Source organism: Pristiophorus japonicus, chromosome 13, assembly GCF_044704955.1.
Source record: "Pristiophorus japonicus isolate sPriJap1 chromosome 13, sPriJap1.hap1, whole genome shotgun sequence".
Taxonomy (NCBI): Eukaryota; Metazoa; Chordata; class Chondrichthyes; family Pristiophoridae; genus Pristiophorus; species Pristiophorus japonicus.
Genome location: NC_091989.1, coordinates 158200461 through 158222256, shown reverse-complemented (window position 1 = coordinate 158222256; position 21796 = coordinate 158200461). Strand labels below are relative to the sequence as shown.

The window sequence follows — 21796 nt, the reverse complement described above, 5'->3', positions numbered from 1 at the left end:
CACCCTTTCAGGCAGTGAGTCCCAGACCCCCACCACCCTCTGGGTGAAGAAATCTCTCTTCATATCTTCTCTAAATCTCTGTCCAATTACTTTAAATCTATGCTCCCTGGTTGTTGACCCCTCTGCCATGGGAAACAGGTCATTCCTATCCACTCTATCCAGGCCCTTCATAATTGTATACACCTCAATCAGGTCTCCCTTTAGCCTCCTTTGTTTCAAAGAAAACAGACTCAGTATCTCCAATCTTTCCTCGAACGCCAAAATTCTCCAGTCCAGGCAACATTCTTGTAAATCTCCTCTGCACCTTTGCCAGTGCAATCGCATCTTTCCTGTAATGTGGTGGCCAGAACTGCACACAGTACTCCAGCTGCGGCCTAACCAGTGTTTTATACAGTTCAAGCATAACCTCCTTGCTTTTGTATTCCGTGCCTCGACTTATAAAGGCAAGTATTCAATATGCCTTCTTAACCACCTTCTCGACCTGGCCTGCTATATTCAGGGATCTGTGGACCTGCACTCCAAGGTCCCTTTGTTCCTCTACATTTTTCATTGTCGTACCATTTAATGTGTATTCCCTTGCCTTGTTAGACCTCCCCAAACGCATTACCTCACACTTATTTGGATTGAATTCCATTTAAACATAGAAACATAGAAAATAGGTGCAGGAATAGGCCATTCGGCCCTTCGAGCCTGCACCATCATTCAATAAAATCATGGCTGATCATTCACCTCAGTACCCCTTTCCTGCTTTCTCTCTATACCCCTTGATCCCTTTAGCCATAAGGGCCATATATAGCTCCTTCTTGAATATATCTAACGAACTGGCATCAACAACTCTCTGCTTTTAGAGAATTCCACAGGTTCACAACTGTGAGTGAAGAAGTTTCTCCTCATCTGTTTGCCACTGTTTTGCCCACCTGACCAGTACATTGATATCTTCCTGCAGTCCGCAACTTCTTCATTATCAACCACACGGCCTATTTTAGTATCATCTGCAAACTTCTTACTCATACCCCCAACATTTAAGTCCAAGTCATTGATATATACCACAAAAAGCAAGGGACCCAGCACTGAGCCCTGCGGAACCCCACTGGATACAGTCTTCCAGTCACAAAAACACCCATCAACCATTACCTTTTGCTTCCTGCCTTCGAGCCAATTTTGGATCCAACTTGCCACTTTGCCCTGGATCTCATGGGCTATTACTTTCATGACCAGTCTGCCATGTGGGACCTTATCAAAGGCTTTGCTAAAATTCATATACACGACATCATGCACGCACTGCACTCATCGATTCTCCTGGTTACTTCCTTGAAAAATTCAATCAAGTTAGTCAGACACGACCTTCCCTTAACAAATCAATGCTGACTGTCCTTGATTAATCCATGTCTTTCCAAGTTAAGATTTATCCTGTCCCCCAGGACTTTTTCCAATAATTGTCCCACCACTGAGGTTCGGTTAACTGGCCTGTAATTACTTGGTCTATCCCTTTCTCCCTTTTTAAACAAAGGTATAACATTAAGCACCGATGAAATATATCAAGTACACTATGTTCCCTACTTGACAGCAGCACTTACTTTTAGTCCAATTCCTGCTTAACCGTGGAAGAAATATAATTGTTTCCCTTCTTAGATGGCTGGCATGAGCAGTTAATTGTAGAAATTAATTCGGTGGAACAGCCCAAGCTTCATAGCCTGGTTCTATCAAAAGCTATGGGGATCAGATTTTGTGTTTTTTGTTTGGATGGAGGACTTGATGCCTGGGATGCCATCAGGGAGGATGGATAATTATCTCTGAAAGGTGCAAAAACCAAAGTTGCCATGGCCAAAATGGTATCACTAGTATAACTTTCTGCTCTGCTAATGTAATGTTTGCTGGAATGTCAAGGATCTGAGGGAAGTAAGTAAAGGCATATAAAGTACTGAATCAAAGTGGATTGTTAACTTGTCTGTTGTACTTTTCTGGAACAAACTAACAGTAGGTGGAAATTCGCCACTTGAAAACAGGCCATCATAAATTTCATAACACACAGTCACCAGAAATGTAGTGTTTCTTAGTGGAGAAAGGCAACTGGTGATGAGCACGATGTTGGTCGAAAAAGTTGACATTGGCGGCATAATTGCCGATTTCAGTGCCAGATGCCCTACCACGAACAGATTTCCACATTTTAGCAGAAATTAGAGTAAAAGTAGGGAACATAGTGGTCTTGATATATTTCATCAGTGCTTGTTCTCCATTCCTGATAGTGATGATCTAAACCTGTAGTAATATGATCATGAAGGAGAATGGATAGTTATGAATGTTTAGAGCCTGCTTTTCATTGCTAGAGTCAGCAACCCAGAAACTGCTGTTTGTCAGGGAATGTAATGAGGTTAGGATTTTAGTTGATGTCAGGAAAAACTCCATAATCCGTCAGGTAGCCAGCGTTCCTTATTGTGAAGGATATAAGATTGAAACTGGAGTCATGAATCTCATGTTATAAATAAAAGACCAACAATCACAGATAGATTAAACTACAGATAACTAACTGGTATGGAGTGTTGAACTGGGATTTTCTTAATCAATTGATGAATAACGCACTAGTGACCAGTAAAGTGAAATGGCCGAAACAGAACCAAGCAATCAATGTCTGACAATTTTCACATGGAATGAATGACATCCTGCTCTGTAAAGGGGTGATGACTTGGGATGCATTTAGAAATTTGTACAGATTCAATATTCATGCAGAGTGGGCAGAATCCAACTGCCATCTAATGAAAGGTTAGAGTATTGTAGTACTTCTCTATTGTCCCTTTCCCTAAATTTAGTCCTGGATTTTATTATTGACGTATTAGTCCAAATTGAAAATTGTTTTACTTTTGCAGTCTCTGCAACTATACTTTTTTAAAATGTGTTTATTTTTCCATGCACTTTAAATGTTTAACTGAACCTATTAATGAATTCCTGCTAGTATTATTTACTTTTTCACATTTCTTACTGTGAGTGAATTAATTGGTAACAGATCTGTTATTGATTGTAAATTTTTTCTTTTTTAAAAAAGATTTGTGCTTAGAAATCATTATTGGGAGAAAATAACAATGTTCTCTTCAAATGTGCAGTGGGCATATATATTTTTTCTGGTTAGAAATTTTCAGTGAAGAAATAGCAGCAATATCAGCTGTACAGCATGGTATTTTAGACAGCAGTTATTTTACTAACAGGTGATCTAGATTGAGGACACAGTCCATTCTGTGATTCTATGCAGTTGTTAAAGTGACTTCTGCTCTCTTCAATTTTGATTGCTGGTTCTGTGATGGGTACTGGGGAGAAGAGTGGACTTAACTATTATCATTATACAAGCTGTACACTTCTTCCACCACCACCTAACCAGCTGCCCCCTCCCTCCCAAACCCCCAACCCCTCCAAAAATTAAGGTATTTTTGTGCATTCATTAGAAACTTGAATTTTCTTTTTAAAAACAAAATATTAAGCTTCTAATAATTTCAAATAGGAAAAAATATGGGGCGATGCAACTTCAATATAATGCTACTTTAATATAGAAAACATCTTTTACAATAGCATGCACTTAATTTTTGAATGTTATATATGTATGCTATAAACATTTAAGCACATGCTTTGTATAGAAATGAAAAAGCTGACATCTTTCTTTCAGTTCATTTTCAATTTTTGGTTGTATCCTATATTTAAAATGTAAAAGCAATTGATCTCCATCCCTGATTTAGAAGCTAGACCACCAGCAAGTGGAAAATAGTATGTGGCTTAATTTGAAATCCTAACTTTTATTTCACGTGAGAAGACAGTAAAACAAGAGCTCATGGGGTTGGGGGTAATATATTAACGTGGATAGAGGATTGACTAACTAACTGTAAACAGAGAATCGGGATAAATGGGTCATTTTCAGGCTGGCAAACTATAACTAGTGGGGTGCCACAGGGATCAGTGCTGGGGCCTCAACTATTTACAATTTATATTAATGACTTGGATGAAGGGACCAAGTGTAACATAGCCAAATTTGCTGATATAAAGATAGGTGGGAAAGCAAGTTGTGAGGATGACGCAAAGAACCTGCAAAGGGATATTGATAGGCTCAGTGAGTGGGCAAAAATTTGGTAGATGGACTATGATGTGGGAAAATGTGAGGTTATCCACTTTGGTAGGAAAAATAAAAAAGCAAATTATTATTTAAACAGTGAGAGATTACAAAATGCTGCGGTACAGAGGAATCTGGGGGTTCTTGTGCATGAAACGCAAAAGGTTAGCATATAGATACAGCAAGTAATCAGGAAGGCAAATGGAATGTTGGCATTTATTGCAAAGGGGATGGAGTATAAAAATAGGGAAGTCCTGCTCCAACTGTACGGGGCGTTGGTAAGACCACACCTGGAGAACTGCGTACAGTTTTGGTCTCCTTATTTAAGGAAGGATATACTTGCATTAGAGACAGCTCAGAGAAGGTTCATGAGATTGATTCCTGAGATGAACAGGTTGTCATATGAAGAAAGGTTGAGCAGGTTGGGCCTATACTCCTTGGTGTTTAGAAGAATGAAAGGTGATCTTATTGAATCATATAAGAGTCACTGACCACACACGATCAGCTCTGCTGGGCGGGCCACCTAGTTCACATGCCAGACACGAGACTCCCAAAGCAAGTGCTCTACTCGGAGCTCCTTCACAGCAAACGAGCCAAAGGTGGGTAGCGTAAACGTTACAAGGACACCCTCAAAGCCTCCCTGATAAAGTGCAACATCCCCACTGACACCTGGGAGTCCCTGGCCAAAGACTGCCCTAAGTGGAGGAAGTGCATCCGGGAGGGCGCTGAGCACCTCGAGTCTCAACGCCAAGAGCACACTGAAATCAAGCGCAGGCAGTGGAAAGAGCGTACGGCAAACCAGTCCCACCCACCCCTTCCCTCAACGACTATCTGCCCCACCTGTGACAAAGTCTGTGGCTCTCGTATTGGACTGTTCAGCCACCAAAGAACTCACTTCAGGAGTGGAAGCAAGTCTTCCTCGATTCGAAGGGACTGCCTATGATGATGATAAGATTCTGAGGAGGCTTGATAGGGTAGATGCAGAGAGGATGTTTCCCCTCATGGGGGAATCTAAAACTAGTTTCAGAATAAGCGGTCGCCCATTTAAAACAGAAATGAGGAGGAATTTCTTCTCTCAGAGAGTCTTGAATCTTTGGAATTCTCTACCCCAGCGAGTTGTTGAGGCTGGGTCATTGAATATATATAAGGTGGAGATAGACAGATTTTTGAACGATAAGGGAGTCAAGGATTATGGGGAGCGGGCGGGGAAGTGGAGTTAAGGCCAGGATCAGATCAGCCATGATATTGAATGGCGGAGCAGGCTCGAAGGGCCAATTGGCCTACTCCTGCTCCTAGATTTTTTATGTTATATTAATTAAGCTGCTCTTTTTAGTCAAGTAAAAACATAATTCCAATTTGTACACAAACATGTGCTCAAGGGTACATAATTGCTCTCAAGCTGTACAATGAAAATGGATGTATTACTTTTGATGTGTAGTTTAAAAAAAAATCTATAGGGGTGGAAATTTGGTTGGGGTCTAATTCATCATAGGCAGTCCCTCGGAATCGAGGAAGACTTGCTTCCATTCTTAAAATGAGTCCTTAGATGGCTGAACAGTCCAATATGAGAGCCACAGTCCCTGTCACAGGTGGGACAGATAGTCCTTGAGGGAAAGGGTAGGTGGGACAGGTTTGCAACACGCTCTTTCCGCTGCCTGCGCTTGATTTCTGCATGCTCTTGGCGATGAGCCTCGAGGTGCTCAGCGCTCTCCCAGATGCACTTCCTCCACTTTGGGCGATCTTTGGCCAGGGACTCCCAGGTGTCAGTGGGGATGTTGCACTTTTTCACGGAGGCTTTAAGGGTGTCCGTGTAACGTTTCCTCTGCCCATCTTTGGCTCATTTGCCGTGAAGGAGTTCCAAGTAGAGCGCTTGCTTTGGGAGTCTCGTGTCTGGCATGCGAACAGTGTGGCCTGCCCAGCGGAGCTGATTGAGTGTGGTCAGTGCTTCAATGCTGGGGATGTTGGCCTGGTCGAGGATGCTAACGTTGGTGCATATGTCTTCCCAGGGGATATGTCGGATCTTGCGGAGGCATCGTTGGTGGTATCTCTCCAGCGACTTGAGGTGCCTACTGTACATGGTCCATGTCTCTGAGCCATACAGGAGGGGTGGGTTACTACAGCCCTGTAGACCATGAGCTTGGTGGCAGTTTTGAGGGCCTGATCTTCAAACACTTTCTTCCTCAGGCGGCCGAAGGCTGCACTGGCGCGCTGGAGGCGGTGTTGAATCTCATCATCAATGTCTGCTCTTGTTGATAAGAGGTTCCCGAGGTATGGGAAATGGTCCACGTTGTCCAGGGCCACGCCGTGGATCTTGATGACTCGGGGGTAGTGCTGTGCGGCGAGGACAGGCTGGTGGAGGACCTTTGTCTTACGGATGTTTAGTGTAAGGCCCATGCTTTCGTACGCCTCAGTAAATACGTCGACTATGTCCTGGAGTTCAGCCTCTGTATGCGCAGACGCAGGCGTCGTCTGCATACTGTAGCTCGACAACAGAGGTTCAGGTAGCTTTGGACCTGGCCTGGAGACGGTGAAGATTGAACAGGTTCCCATTGATTCTGTAGTTTAGTTCCACTTCAGCGGGGAGTTTGTTGACTGTGAGGTGGAGCATGGCAGCGAAGAAGATTGAGAAGAGGATTGGGGCGATGACGCAGCCCTGTTTGACCCTGGTCAGGACGTGGATTGGGTCTGTAATGGATCCATTGGTAAGAACATAAGAACATAAGAATTAGGAACAGGAGTAGGCCATCTAGCCCCTCGAGCCTGCTCCGCCATTCAACAAGATCATGGCTGATCTGGCCGTGGACTCAGCTCCACTTACCCGCCCGCATCCCGTAACCCTTAATTCCCTTATTGGTTAAAAATCTATCTATCTGTGATTTGAATACATTCAATGAGCTAGCCTCAACTGCTTCCTTGGGCAGAGAATTCCACAGATTCACAAACCTCGGAGAAGAAGTTCCTTCTCAACGCGGTTTTAAATTGACTCCCCTGTATTTTGAGGCTGTGCCCCCTAGTTCTAGTCTCCCCGACAATGGAAACAACCTCTCTGCCTCTATCTTGTCTCTCCCTTTCATTATTTTAAATGTTTCTATAAGATCACCCCTCATCCTTCTGAACTCCAACGAGTAAAGACCCAGTCTACTCAATCTATCATCATACGGTAACCCCCTCATCTCCGCAATCAGCCTAGTGAATCGTCTCTGTACCCCCTCCAAAGCTAGTATATCCTTCCTTAAGTAAGGTGACTAAAACTGCACGCAGTACTCCAGGTGCGGCCTCACCAATACCCTGTACAGTTGCAGCAGGACTTCCCTGCTTTTGTACTCCATCCCTCTTGTAATGAAGGCCAACATTCCATTTGCCTTCCTGATTACCTGCTGCACCTGCAAACTAACTTTTTGGGATTCATGCATCCCTGGAGATGGAGCATGCGGTGTCCACCGGTACGCTCGCGGCCTTCCGCGAGAGGTGGGCACCGGAGGGACTGGAGTGCATCATCACGCCCGGCAACCAAATTTTAATTTGATTTTACGTTTTAAAGTTTAATTTGTTTTAATTGCCGGTGCTTTTAGTGTCCCCTTCCCCTTTTATAGGGGGCACTGGAAAAAATTTGATTTTAGCGCCCCAAAAAAAAACCAAAAAAAAAAAGGAAAAAAAAAAAGGGGCCTTGAAAATGTCTGCTGTGTCACCCAGGCTGGTGGCACGGTTTAATGTTTATGTTTATTTTCAGGTAAACTCAAAAGAGTTTCATGCACAAGGATCCCTGGAGATGGAGCACGCGGTGTCCACCGGTACGCTCGCGGCCTTCCGCGAGAGGTGGGCACCGGAGGGACTGGAGTGCATCATCACGCCCGGCAACCAAATTTTAATTTGATATTACGTTTTAAAGTTTAATTTGTTTTAATTGCCGGTGCTTTTAGTGTCCCCCTCCCCTTTTATAGGGGGCACTGGAAAAAAAAATGTGATTTTAGCGCCCAAAAAAAAAAACCCAAAAAAAGAAAAACACAAAAAAAACCACAAAAAAACAAAAAAAGGGCCTTGTAAATGTCTGCTGCATCCTCCAGGGCGGGTGGCACGGTTTAATGTTTATGTTTTTTTTCAGGTAAACTCAAAAAGAGTTTCATGCACATGGACCCCCAGGTCCCTCTGCACTGCAGCATGTTGTAATTTCTCCCCATTCAAATAGTATTCCCTTTTACTGTTTTTTTTCCCCAAGGTGGATGACCTCACATTTTCCGACATTGTATTCCATTTGCCAAACCTTAGCCCATTCGCTTAACCTATCTAAATCTCTTTGCAGCCTCTCAGTGTCCTCTACACAACCCGCTTTCCCACTTATCTTTGTGTCATCTGCAAATTTGGTTACATTACACTCTGTCCCCTCTTCCAGGTCATCTATGTATATTGTAAACAGTTGTGGTCCCAGCACCGATCACAGTGGCACACCACTAACCACCGATTGCAAACCTGAAAAGGACCCATTTATCCCGACTCTCTGCTTTCTGTTAGCCAGCCAATTCTCGATCCATGCTAATACATTTCCTCTGACTCCACATACCTTTATCTTCTGCAGTAACCTTTTGTGTGGCACCTTATCAAATGCCATTTGGAAATCTAAATACATCACATCCATCGGTACACCTCTATCCACCATGCTCGTTATATCCTCAAAGAATTCCAGTAAATTAGTTAAACATGATTTCCCCTTCATGAATCCATGTTGTGTCTGCTTGATTGCACTATTCCTATCTAGATGTCCTGCTATTTCTTCCTTAATGATAGCTTCAAGCATTTTCCCCACTACAGATGTTAAACTAACTGGCCTATAGTTACCTGCCTTTTGTCTGCCCCTTTTTTTAAACAGAGGCATTACATTAGCTGCTTTCCAATCCGCTGGTACCTCCCCAGAGTCCAGAGAATTTTGGTAGATTATAACGAATGCATCTGCTATAACTTCCGCCATCTCTTTAAATACCCTGGGATGCATTTCATCAGGACCAGGGGACTTGTCTACCTTCAGTCCCATTAGCCTGTCCAGCACTACTCCCCTAGTGATAGTGATTATCTCAAGGTCCTCCCTTCCCACATTCCCGTGACCAGCAATTTTTGGCATGGTTTTTGTGTCTTCCACTGTGAAGACCGAAGCAAAATAATTGTTTAAGGTCTCAGCCATTTCCACATTTCCCATTATTAAATACCCTTCTCATCTTCTCCAACATTTACTTTAGTCACTCTTTTCCGTTTTATATATCGGTAAAAGCTTTTACTATCTGTTTTTATGTTTTGCGCAAGTTTACTTTCGTAATCTATCTTTCCTTTCTTTATTGCTTTCTTAGTCATTCTTTGCTGTCGTTTAAAATTTTCCCAATCTTCTAGTTTCCCACTAACCTTGGCCACCTTATACGCATTGGTTTTTAATTTGATACTCTCCTTTATTTCCTTGGTTATCCACGGCTGGTTATCCCTTCTCTTACCGCCCTTCTTTTTGTTGAGCACTATGAAAGAGCTCCTTAAAAGTCCTCCACTGTTCCTCAATTGTGCCACCGTTTAGTCTGTGTTTCCAGTCTACTTGAGCCAACTCTGCCCTCATCCCACTGTACTCTCCTTTGTTTAAGCATAGTACGCTCGTTTGAGACACTACTTCCTCACCCTCAATCTGTATTACAAATTCAACCATACTGTGATCACTCATTCCGAGAGGATCTTTTACTCGGAGATCGTTTATTATTCCTGTCTCATTACACAGGACCAGATCTAAGATAGCTTGCTCCCTTGTAGGTTCTGTAACATACTGTTCTAAGAAACAATCCCGTATGCGTTCTATGAATTCCTCCTCAAGGCTACCCCATGCGATTTGATTTGACCAATCGATATGTAGGTTAAAATCTCCCGTGATTACTGCTGTTCCTTTTTCACATGCCTCCATTAGTCCCTTGATTATTGTCCACCCCACCGTGAAGTTATTATTTGGGGCCCTATAAACTACGCTCACCAGTGATTTTTTTCCCCTTACTATCTCTAATCTCCACCCACAGTGATTCAACATTTTGTTCATTAGAGCCAATATCGTCTCTCACAACTGCCCTGATATCGTCCTTTATTAACAGAGCTACCCCATCTCCTTTCCCTTCTTGTCTATCTTTCCGAATTGTCAGATACCCCTGTATGTTTAATTCCCAGTCTTGGCCACCCTGCAACCACGTTTCTGTAACGGCCACCAAATCATACCTATTTGTAATGATTTGTGCCGTCAACTCATGTACTTAATTTCGAATGCTGCATGCGTTTAGGTAGAGTGTTTTAATACTAGTTTTTAAACCATGATTTTTAGTTTTGACCCCTCCTGCAGCCCCTTTATATTCATACATATTGTCCCTTCCTATCACCTTGTGGTTTACACTTACCCCAGTGCTACTCTGCTCTGGATCACGGCCTGCATGTCATCATGGAGCAGGCCTTTTGGGGGCATCCGAAACTGAAGAGGACGCTCCATCGACCCTCATGTTTGACAGTGTCAAAGGCATTTGTAAGGTAGAAGGCGGCCATGTATAAGGTCTGGTGCTGTTCCCTGCATTTTTCCTGCAGCTGTCGCGCTGCAAAAATAATGTCCGTTGTGCCCCATAGGGAACTAAATCTTGGAGGAGCTCCTCAGCCACAGGGAGAAGATGGTTGAGGAGGACTCTAGCGACGACTTTCCCAGTGGCTGATAACAGGTAGATTCCTCTGTAGTTGCCGCAGTCGGACTTGTCAACTTTTTAAAAGATGATTACGATCACTGCATCTCTGAGATCTCCCGGCATGCTCTCCTCCCTCCAATGAGAGAGATGAGGTCATGTATTCGTGCCAGCAATGCCTCTCCGCCATATTTCAGTGCCTCAGCAGGGATTCCATCCGCTCCTGTAGCCTTGTTGTTCTTAAACTGTCTTATGGCTTTTTCTACCTCATTAGGGCGCTAATGGCAGCAGGGCGGTAAATTTTGTGCCGGGAAATGGTTTGCGTCTGTAGCAGCAAAATTCCTCCGCTGGGCCCTGAGTGTGGACCGGAGCACTAAGGGAGGACACCTCTTTTAGAGCGCTAGGCCGGCTGAGCAACTGAAAATTACGAGCTAAAGAGCTGGCCTTGAAGCGTCCTAAGAGTGGATACCCTGAGGAAAAAGAAATCAGCACAAAAAACACCAAAAACATTCCCAATGCATTACTGACGCCATCTAAACATAAATCGCAAAAATAAAAAACAATCACACTTACCTCAGGTAGATATTCCTTCCCGCACTATCGCCGGTACAGCTCAGACCGCCCACTTTCCCAGGCAATTGCACTAGGAGGCGCTACGAGTCCCCCAGAAAACAAATTTTAAAACAGTGTCGCAACCAGGAGCGTTGCACACCGGCTCGCCTCTCCCAGATGGTACTGCTCTGCACCCCGCAGCGCTGGAAGCTGGCCACCCGGAAATGAATTCCGCCACCATTACTGCCCCTCCGGGGTGGCAACAGACCGAATTTCCTCCCCATAGTCTTGAAAATTACATGATTTGGTACTATTGCATTGGAATTAATTTAATTTGAGCATAATCGAAATGTGTAAGATTATGAGGGGGTTTGACAAGGTGGATGTTTCCATTGATGGGGGAGGCTAGAACTAGAGGGCATGATCTTAGAATAAGGGGCCGCCCATTTGAAACGGAGGTGAGGAGAAATTTCTTCTCTGAGGGTTGTAAATTTGTGGAATTCACCACCTCACAGAGCTGTGGAAGCTGGGACATTGAATAAATTTAAGACAGAAATAGACAGTTTCTTAAACGATAAGGGGATAAGGGGTTATGGGGAGTGGGCGGGGAAGTGGAGCTGAGTCCATGATCAAATCGGCCATGATCTTATTGAATGGCGGAAGAGGCTCAAGGGGCCATATGGCCCAACCCTGTTCCTATTTCTTATGTTCTTATCATTTTACTTGTGGGTTTTATGAATTTTCACAAATACACAAATAATAAATATTTTAATTTGCAGAATAGAATATGTATCATTTACCTATAGAGGTCTTAAAAATGGGGATTTAGCCATTTTAAATGGGGCGAAGAAAACCAGTGGCAGTACAATTTGGTATATTTCTAAATGCTCAGATATCACCATTCATTTACATTAGAGTTATTCGTGTACATGCAGTATACAACATGGAGCAGTATAGATTAATAAGAGGATTTTCTTTTAACAAATCTCAGCAAAATAATGTAGAAACAGAATATAATGAACCAACTCGAGCAGTTTCTTCCTGATTTACTCAAACATTTTGCATAAGTTTCCATCAGAATTGACAAAATTGTAAGCATGAGCAGATAAATAAAACTTTACCATGTAATCCATTTACTGTTTAATAGGCAAAATTCCGAGTACAATAACAACAACTTGCATTTAAAACATTCCAAGATGCTTAAATAGAACCATGAATACATTCAAAATGATATTAATTTCTTCAAATTCACTAAATTAATCTTATGTTAAAATTATGTATTTATGTGATTTGAGGGCCATTTTCACTTGAAAATGAATTTTGCAAATATCATTGCAAGTACACTTTAAACAAAAGGATTCTGATACTGTATTGCATTTCTGATTAAATTGTACCAACCTGCTATTGATTTGTAATTGAGTTAGTTGGATTTATTATTGCTGAGAAAAGCACCAACCATATGCAGAGTAAAGTTGTTTCTGTCCCAACCATGCACCTTTGGCTCAAGCTCAGATGAGCACACTCTATTGCACCAATGAGAATTTTTCCACACCATTTTCCTTGTGGTCTCTGAGTGAGAGTGAACATTTAGTGCCAAATTAGGGGCACTTAGGTGGTGTGAATTCACACCTGTTAGGAATTGGTTGCGATTATTCAAATTAATGTTTATAGTACAGCATTTTTACAGTAGCAGAGGGAGGGAGACTATTATCCACTATGTTTTGTCTCAATTCACATCCATGACCTAGAAATGAAAGTGAAGTGTACTAATCCACTGCACCAACCAGTTTTTGATTAGCTATTTTTTTCTAATTGCTATGTATGGTTGTGCCACTGTCGTGATTGTATCTGTGTCATAAATAAAGACTGTTTTATGCCAGTGATGCTTAACCCAACATTTCTCATCTGGGATATAAATTGGTTACGCTTTCATATGTCACACAAATTGTCTTTGTGTTTCTTTGATAACTTTCTTTTGTATTTTATTATGATTGGTTTTACAGAAGTTCTGAGAACAGGCGTTTATTTTATTAGGGTCCTGCAAATGAATGCATTTCACATTTTTATAGCTAACATGAATAAGAACAATAGCCTTTTTGTTTGAATTTAGGGATTCTTTTCTCTCTGCTATTTTTAGTGAAAAATTAGACTCAAACAAAGCTGAAAGCTGCTTTTTCGCTAAAAATAGAGAAGAATGTACCCTATAATGTTAATTTGCAGCCACTTTCTTTATTTCCTTGCTTGAGAATCTTTGATCAGACTCGAGTATTCGATCATTTTTGTGTTAATCTTAGTTTCCAAGGTTATCTCAATAATAGCACGTGATATTCACAGGCATCAGTATCAGTTTTTCTTTATTATTTGTCTTGTGATTCACAATTGAATTTTGTACTCATTGGGCCCAAGTTTGCCCCCAGGGTTAGAACGGCACATCTCCGTGTGGTACACCGACTTTTTAGAACAGAAACGGCGCCTATTATTTACCTTGGTATTCTCCCCTGCGTCCGGTCGATCCAGGCCCTTGACGCAGCGCAGCAGAACACGTGGAGGGCGGAGCCAGGTCCCGGCGCTGAAAACAGTGCCGGGACCTCTGCACATGCGCGCTAGGGTGTGAACGCGTGTGAAGTAGCTCCAGGCTCCCGAGGCTGTGTGGGAGGGGCCCGAAGCACGCCGGCCCTAGCCCTGGCCAAATGGGCTGCCAGGGCGAAGATCAGACTCGGGCCTCCTTCCCTCCCTCTCCATCTCCTCTTCCTCGCCCCCTCTCCTCTTCCTCCCCCCCTCTCCTCTTCCTCCCCCCCCTCCTCTTCCTCCCCCCTCCTCTTCCCTCCCCCCTCCTCTCCCTGCTATAACCCCCCCTCTCTACCCCCATCTCTACCCCCTCCCTCCCCCCCTCCTCCCTCCCTCCCCCCCCTCTTTTCCCCCCTCCCTCCCCCTCTTTTCCCCCCTCCCCCCTCTCTCTTCCCCCCTCCTCCCCCCTCCCCCTCTGTCAGAAACACAGACATTGACAGAGAGACACTGACAGAGAAAGAGAGAGAGACACTGGGGGGGCCCACCCCAGCACGCTGTTGGAGGGCTCCCGGTGCTGCAGTCGGTGAGTAGAAACTTAATTTTTTATTTATTGATTTTTTTAAAACATTTTAATTTTAATTTTTAAATTATTTTTAAAATTTTATTGGTTGATTTATTTATCATTTATTATTGATGATGGCTCTTTATTAGTAAAAGTGAAGTGTTTAATGTTTGTAAATCCCCCTCCCCCCCCACCCCCCAAATCTCTCGTTCCCTACGCCTGATTTATAAGTGTAGGCAAGGTTTTTCTGAGCGTACAAAAATCTACACTTACTCCATTCTAAGTTAGTTTGGAGTAAGTTTTCGCTGCCTAAACTTGCAAAACGGGTGTAAGTGGCTGGACACGCCCCCTTTTGAAAAAAAATCTGTTCTACAATAAAACTATTCTAACTCACTAGAACTGGAGCACACTAAATGCAATTTCTAAGATGCTCCATTCTAAACTAGATGCTCCAAAAAAATAGGAGCAACTCAGGCCGAAACTTGAGCCCAATGTAACTATCCTTTTATGATTCTTTTCTACTGATCTATTGATGCAAAATTACATTTTTCTTTGTATTTCACAACCTGTGCATATATTTTTAAATTATGTACTTCTTAACAGCATAAATTGTAATTAAATCTTCGGGGGAGACTTTCCCCAAGGCCCTCATTGCCCGATTGCCGCCCAGAAAATACCACTAAGCTTCATCAGTTAATGCTGGCAAAAGTTTCCACTAATTAGGTAATTAAAACTGCCCAGCGAGAAAATGGTCCTTACACCAAGATTCTCGGCAGTTTCTGGGCGGTTACAGCTGAAAGTAGCGAGAATGGGCGGTTCTTAACATTTTTTTAAAAATTTACTCCGAGGCTGCGGTTGGGCCTAGGTAGGGGGAAAACTCAAAAAAATATTTTTTCACTTAAACAAAAAATAAAAAGTTATAAAACATTCTCAAGACACTTTTTAGAGTAATCGCCATTTTAGAATTTTAAAAATAATTTTTTAAAACTTTAACTTACCTTTCTTTGCAGGGTACTCACCTACCACCCTGTTTCAGGCAGCTTTTCATGGGCAGTTTCCTCGGCAGTGTGTATGGGTCCTCTGTTGAGGCAAAACTTAGATCCTGACGGTTTTCCCGGCGGTGCACGCAGATGCACGTGGGCGGTTTGCTCCCCGGTGGTCTTTTCAAATTGTGGGTGGAACTCTTTTATATATAAAAAAATAAAGAGGACATTTTTGCCGGGCGAATTTTCATCAAAAAACAACTGTACCGCCGAGAAAACTGCCGAAAATGAAGGCGCAAGTCTAGCCCAAAGGAATTAACATGCCTAGTATTTAAAGGGAAGGAGCAAGTGGCAGGGTGTGGGTCTATGCATGGCGCGGAGAGAGGGAATTGAGAAGGTGGATAGCAAAGTCTGAAGTTGGATCAGAGATTGGTGCCGAGGCTGGGGTAGTAGGAAGCCCAAAATTGGGGATAGCAGAATGTCTTTACGGTGAACGAGAGGAGGGGGAAGGGGGTGGGGTGAGCTCATATTGGACGTCTGGTCCAGCTGGGTAGGTTCAGCCATGAAGTTTTGGGGGAGGGTACACCTGTTGTCGGGGATGTTCTTGAGGACTGGTGGGGTATGTTACACAAAGTGTGGCAGTCCCTGGGGGGGACGGAGTGGGGTGGGGTGGGGGAGGGGGGGCGGTGGGAGGGAAGGTTGTTGTTGCAGTAATTTAAGGATGGGGTGGGTAAGTTTGTGATTTTTTTTCTGAATCATTTGAATTTTTTTTTATAATAACTGTAATCGCTCAGAACTCCTTCAGTGTCTTAGTGGATAAATACACTCTGTGATGTGTCTATAAAGACCAGATAGCCTCAGGCTTGCTCCCTTGTTTGCATTGTGTTTGCTGAATTATAATTGGCCCCAGTGCCTCTGGGTTGGGTGGAAAATCAGCCATGGTTTCCAGCCCTAATACAAAATGCACATGTGTGGATGTTAGGAAAGGACTGGATCAGGCTTTGCTGTGGTATCATCCATTATCAAGTAGGCTGCTGGGACTAGTCGAACTGTACAACAGTAAGAGTGAACGATCCATGAAAGGAGGGGAGAAAATTGGAAGAAGTACACAGTAGTATAGAATAACTGCAGTGTAATCTAATTCAAAATTGTTTGATTCAAATTATTATATACTTCAATATTTTAGCGTTATAGTCCCACTTTATTAGGTTATTAACATTGTTTAATTCAAATTATTGGCTAATTTAAATTTGTGGAGAGAAAACGGACTTTGAATTACCAGTAAACTACTTCTGTACATTTAACAATTTAATAGCGATATGTTCATTACTCACTATTGAATTTGTATAGTCCAAACAATGCTCAAGGGTGGGGTCAGGCTTCTGAAATGAATCCGAGTTGTTGCCAGGTGTTGCTGCTTGTAGGCAAAAGTTCCGTTCTCCGGTAATAAATATTGTTGTATCCTGCATTTTGTTTTGAATGTACAGTAGTGCCAGATTGCCAATTTATTCTCTGCATCATTATCAGCACAACAACCGTCCCAAATTAAGGCATTTGTTACAAATTCTGCTCATACCCAATTAGGTTCCAAGGAATATGTTAGCCTTCAATCCAGCAAGAAAAAATACACACTGCAGTTAGCTGAACAGAGTTTAACAGTGTTGAGAACATGTTTGAATTTGGCTATTTTTAAAGAAATTGTGGCAGAGTGTGCCTATGCTTCCAAGAAAGGGACAAATTATTCTGATTCCTTTTAAATTAAACTCTTTCTTCTAATAATACCTGTTTTAAATTTCAAAGAAACAATACAGTGGGATTCAGTTAATTCAGTGGTTTTGAAAATAGAAGGCAGTGGATAGCTCTGAAAAAAGCTCCGTTGGTTTATCTGTGCACCTTAGATTATTGTTTTAAATTCACTGAGAGCTGTCTGTTTTGGGTAATATCTAAAAACTATTATTTTTCAGCTAGTATGCAATTATTTTTCAGCGTCTCGTGTAAAACTGAGCCATAGAGACCAAGAATTTAAAATTGCTGCTGAAAAGTTAAGTGTGTAGACTTAAAGTGAAGTTGGGAGAAAACCCATGATTTCCCCACCACCACCCTTCAGTAGAATAGCCTGCTGACATTCACTTATAGGCTTACAGCTGAGGACTGAGCATTTGAGTGAGGTACCAGCAGAAGGCCAGTAGCTATGGAATAAAGTTATTTTCCTTACCATTGTGGTGCTAAGTTTCTATTTGTATTTTAAAATACTGAAAATATTTCATTTTTAGTTTAGGGTCTGTTGTGTTTTAATCAATTTAAGAAAATTTCACTGGTGTTCCAATACTACTCGTGACTAAGTCATAAATATGTTCTAAAAGTCTTATTAATAAGTGGGGTATTCCATTGTTTTAGATTGTGATTTTTGCCTTTTTATCTTCTAGAACTATTGTACATTTTGATCACATTGCTTGCAGGAAGAATACATTAAGGTTTCTTGATATGGCTGTGCTTGTGCTGGGAACAATGTGGATTTTAAGGGTTAAAACAGTTTGTTCAGTTGGAAAAATGGGGTCCTGCCTACTATTGATCCTTTTGATTGGAGTTGTTGGCTTGTCTATAGGCTGCTCCTTTTCACTGGCTTATTTACCCTACTATGCTGAATCTTCTCTTCCTGGAAGTACCAAGTGATCCTCCAAGAATGGGCCACAAACTGCTAGCATTCCCCCAGTTCCAGGTAGATGCTGAACATCACTTGTTTGGATTGGATACATCGCATAAGTGCTTCAAACGCATGAGAGCTACACCCTGCCGCAGTTGGGTAAAGCAACTTCTTGCAGTTAGCAATGCGAGTTTGGTAACCTGTTTGCTGAGAGTGGGTCCTTGTTCTCTAATTGTAGACTTCATGAAGGAGTCAGTGCTTCCAGAAGAACAGGAGATTAAGGGAGGGTAGAAATTTGGCATATAGAGGGAAAATCTAAAAAATGGACAAGAATAAACTTATAGCAAGACATTTAAAATTCTAATCTAATAAAGTGGCTGCAAATAACACATCTGTATTCATTAAACAAATGCAAAAAATTGAAAATACTGTTTTATCGAGGGGGAACTTTTAAGATTACATATGAAAAATATATAATTGAAGTCGTTATTAAAAATTATAAAGAAACTTTTTTTTTTACAGAGTCAGGTTTTAATATTAGTTTTCATAATTTGTTAAAGGTATTTGAGGAGGTTGGGAATGGGCCAAGAACAAATTTGGTATCTCTGTCTCATGCATCTAATGTGCTTCAAGTATTGTGCTGTTAACATGAAAGAGTTCATTGCCCATTATGTGCACCCTACCCAAGAATCCCACAATTTTAGTGTGGGAAACCACTTTACCTGCATTGCACCTACTTTGGAGTCTACTTCAAATTCAGATGAAATAAGGACTTTTTATTGCATTTTCTTTTTTATTTATTCATAATCACTTGTTCAATTAGTCTCTTTGCTGAGCTCTGTGGAACCCAATACTAGTGTCAGCCATGGCTCAGTTGGTAGCACTCTTGCCTCTGAGTCAGAAGGTTGTGGGTTCAAGTCTCACTCGAGGGACTTGAGCACAAAAAATCTAGGCCGATACTCCAGTGTAGTGCTGAGGGAGTGCTGCACTGTCGGAGGTGCCGTCTTTCGGATGAGACGTTAAACTGAGGCCCCGTCGCTCTCTCAAGTGGACGTAAAAGATCCCATGGCACTATTTTGTTGTCAATTGCTGCTGCTTGTAGGCAAAAGTTCCGTTCTCCGGTAATAAATATTGCTGTATGCCGCATTTTGTTTTGCATGTACAGTAGTGCCATATTGCCAATTTATTCTCCATCATTATCACCGGTGCCCTGGCCAATATTTATCCCTCAATCAACACAACAAAAAAAACAAATTATCTGGTCATTATTACATTGCTGTTGGTGGGAGCTTGCTTGTGTGCAAATTGGCTGCTGCGGTTCCTACATTACAACAGTGACTACACTCCAAAAGTACTTCATTGTCTGTAAAGCGCTTTGAGACGTCCGGTGGTCGTAAAAGGCGTTATACAAATCCAAGTCTTTCAAATCTTTTTAGATGAAGAGGAGTATAGTGTGCTTCAAAGGAGTTTTCTCCTCTCTTGCTTTTTAGTAGCGCTTTCAGCGGACTATATCTTGGAGGTGAGAAGTGCATGCGACACAGGTCCCATTTTGTTTTTCACGTACCCATTCATTAGATTAATAATGATGTATATTTCTTGCAATGACTTTTAAGAATGGACAGTGGTTATAATTTTAAGTTTAGCTTAATTATTTTTTCATTTTAGTTCCAGGAACTTACCTGTCAAGCAGAGTGCCTCTGCAACAAACTTGCAGTTCTTTGCTTTGTAGGTCAGAAGATTATTTTTTATTATTTGGCTATGAGCAACCCCAACTAAATTATAATGTACCAAAGCTTTTTTTGTCCTGACCCAGATTGGTATGTTAGAGAGTACTATACCCTCTCTCCCAGTTTAAAAAAAAAATAATCTTCCAATATTATTTGATACCTTTTCACTTTTTGGAACTTTATAAATTGTTGAGTTAAAGTTTTGTGAACAATTAAGCAGAACACAATTGGACAATGCTAGCTAACTCAGGTTGAAATGTGTGTATTTACATTTGGATTGTACATACCACAGATGTCTCCTCCAGCGGTGGTCAAAGCAGTACCTTCACCCCATCTTCCAATCCTAGCATGCATTCTACCTCAGTAACTGACAACACATCTATGCAAGTAGATAGCTGCACTCCAGAACAGGGGGTAAGTGGCCATGGGGTAAGTGAATTACTGAGCTATGAAAATCAGTTAAGTAATGCCCCACAGCTGCAGTCCACGCCCAAAAGGAGGACCGTCCTCAACATCTCTCCACCACCCGAAGACTTGCTGGATGACAGCAGGATGTCATGTCAGGATGATGCAGGTGACTCGGAACAGAGCAGCAATATTTGGATGGATGAATCAGGCTCTAATTTTAGCATCATGAGTTCTAGTTCCTACAATGACAACACAACAGTGCCACGGAAGTCACGGAAACGTTCACCTAAACAACGACCTGGCTTTGTGCGCGTGGCTGATGAAGAGTCGAATATGGATGTCTTTGATGCAGACAGTGCAAAAGGACCCCATTATGTACTTTCTCAACTCGTCTCAGAAGGCAAAAACAGCTCAAAGGGGAGCAATGGGTTGGTATAGCTTTTTAACATTTTTACATGAGCTTTTAAGGTAGTATTCAGATAAACCCATACAGAATATAACTGAAATTTACACTTTTTTTCCCTTTAAAAATGAAAAGGTTAGTCTAGCACAGACTTATTTCTTTTCTATCTCATTAATTATATCATCCTCATTTATGGGCAGCAACATGCTCTGTAAAAGATAATAGAGACTAAAATTATCTGACATTTGGAAGAATAAATTAAGAGCATTTCTCATCTGTATTATGGAAGCATCTTAGTAATCAAATGTTTGTAATTTTTCTAAACTGATTTAATACACATTCTTAGATGAAGGTTTTTTGCCCCAGTCTTCACCCTCAGTATTCACACCTAAAGATGGCAACACATGTTGAGGTATGTTTCCATGGGAGCTAGCAGCTCTGTGGTACCTCATTTAAGCTAGCATTCTTACATAGGGACCCTAGATAGACAGTATCAGCAGGCTATTTGATTGTGTGATGGTGGGGGAAATCATAGTTGATTCCAATTCTGTCCTTGCTGTATGTCCACAGTACACTTTGCAGCAGAGATCACTGGATAGTGTCCAGGGGATGGAACCCTAGCCGATTTTTCACAATTCATTTACCTACTTATTTCATTTCTCTATGCCAGGGGCAGTGAAGCCAACTGTGGCATTCCTACTGCTGCCATGCTGAGATCACCTATCCCAGTCGAAACTAGGGATCGAATCGGAGATCTTCCTGGCCTGTGCGGTTCAGTACCAAACTGCCGATGCATTTACCCACAGAGTAAGGTCCAAAGTTTTTTTTGTCCAGTGTGAACTTTGAGTAAATACATTGAAAACCATCTATTGCGGAGGTAAATTTAACTTTATAGATAGATGGAACAAGTGATTTGACAATTGACTATGTATTAATTGCATGTTTTTGTATAATCCATGAGATTAGTGGTGCTATTAACTGGAGGTAAACAGTCTGGTACAATTTGGTAGTTTAGAATTCATGGTAATGGACTATATTGAATTTTAGTTACACATTCAGAAATAGACCTACTACTGTATTAAAGAGGAAGTACCTTCAATGTAATGGTACTTGATCTTTATGTCCCTCACCTAGTTATTTTTTTCAAACTACACCCTGTATTTGTGACATAATCAGTGTTGAAAGACTTTTTGATGGAGCTTGAGAGACCCAGATATATCCTCAAGGCAGAAGTATACCAGACTT

General features: G+C 41.9%; 1 protein-coding gene across 3 annotated transcripts in view; it reads left to right on the top strand.

Annotated features, from left to right (window-relative positions):
• nfat5b (nuclear factor of activated T cells 5b) overlaps positions 1-21796 on the top strand; it is a 218769-nt gene that overhangs the window by 117714 nt on the left and 79259 nt on the right. For 2 of the 3 annotated variants that reach the window (XM_070898205.1, XM_070898206.1), the window contains one exon: positions 20033-20576. In XM_070898205.1, coding sequence (XP_070754306.1) covers positions 20033-20576 — 544 coding nt within the window. Of the gene's footprint in view, positions 1-20032; positions 20577-21269; positions 21359-21796 lie in introns of those variants that run through there. The other variant, XM_070898207.1, reaches the window with a different exon arrangement.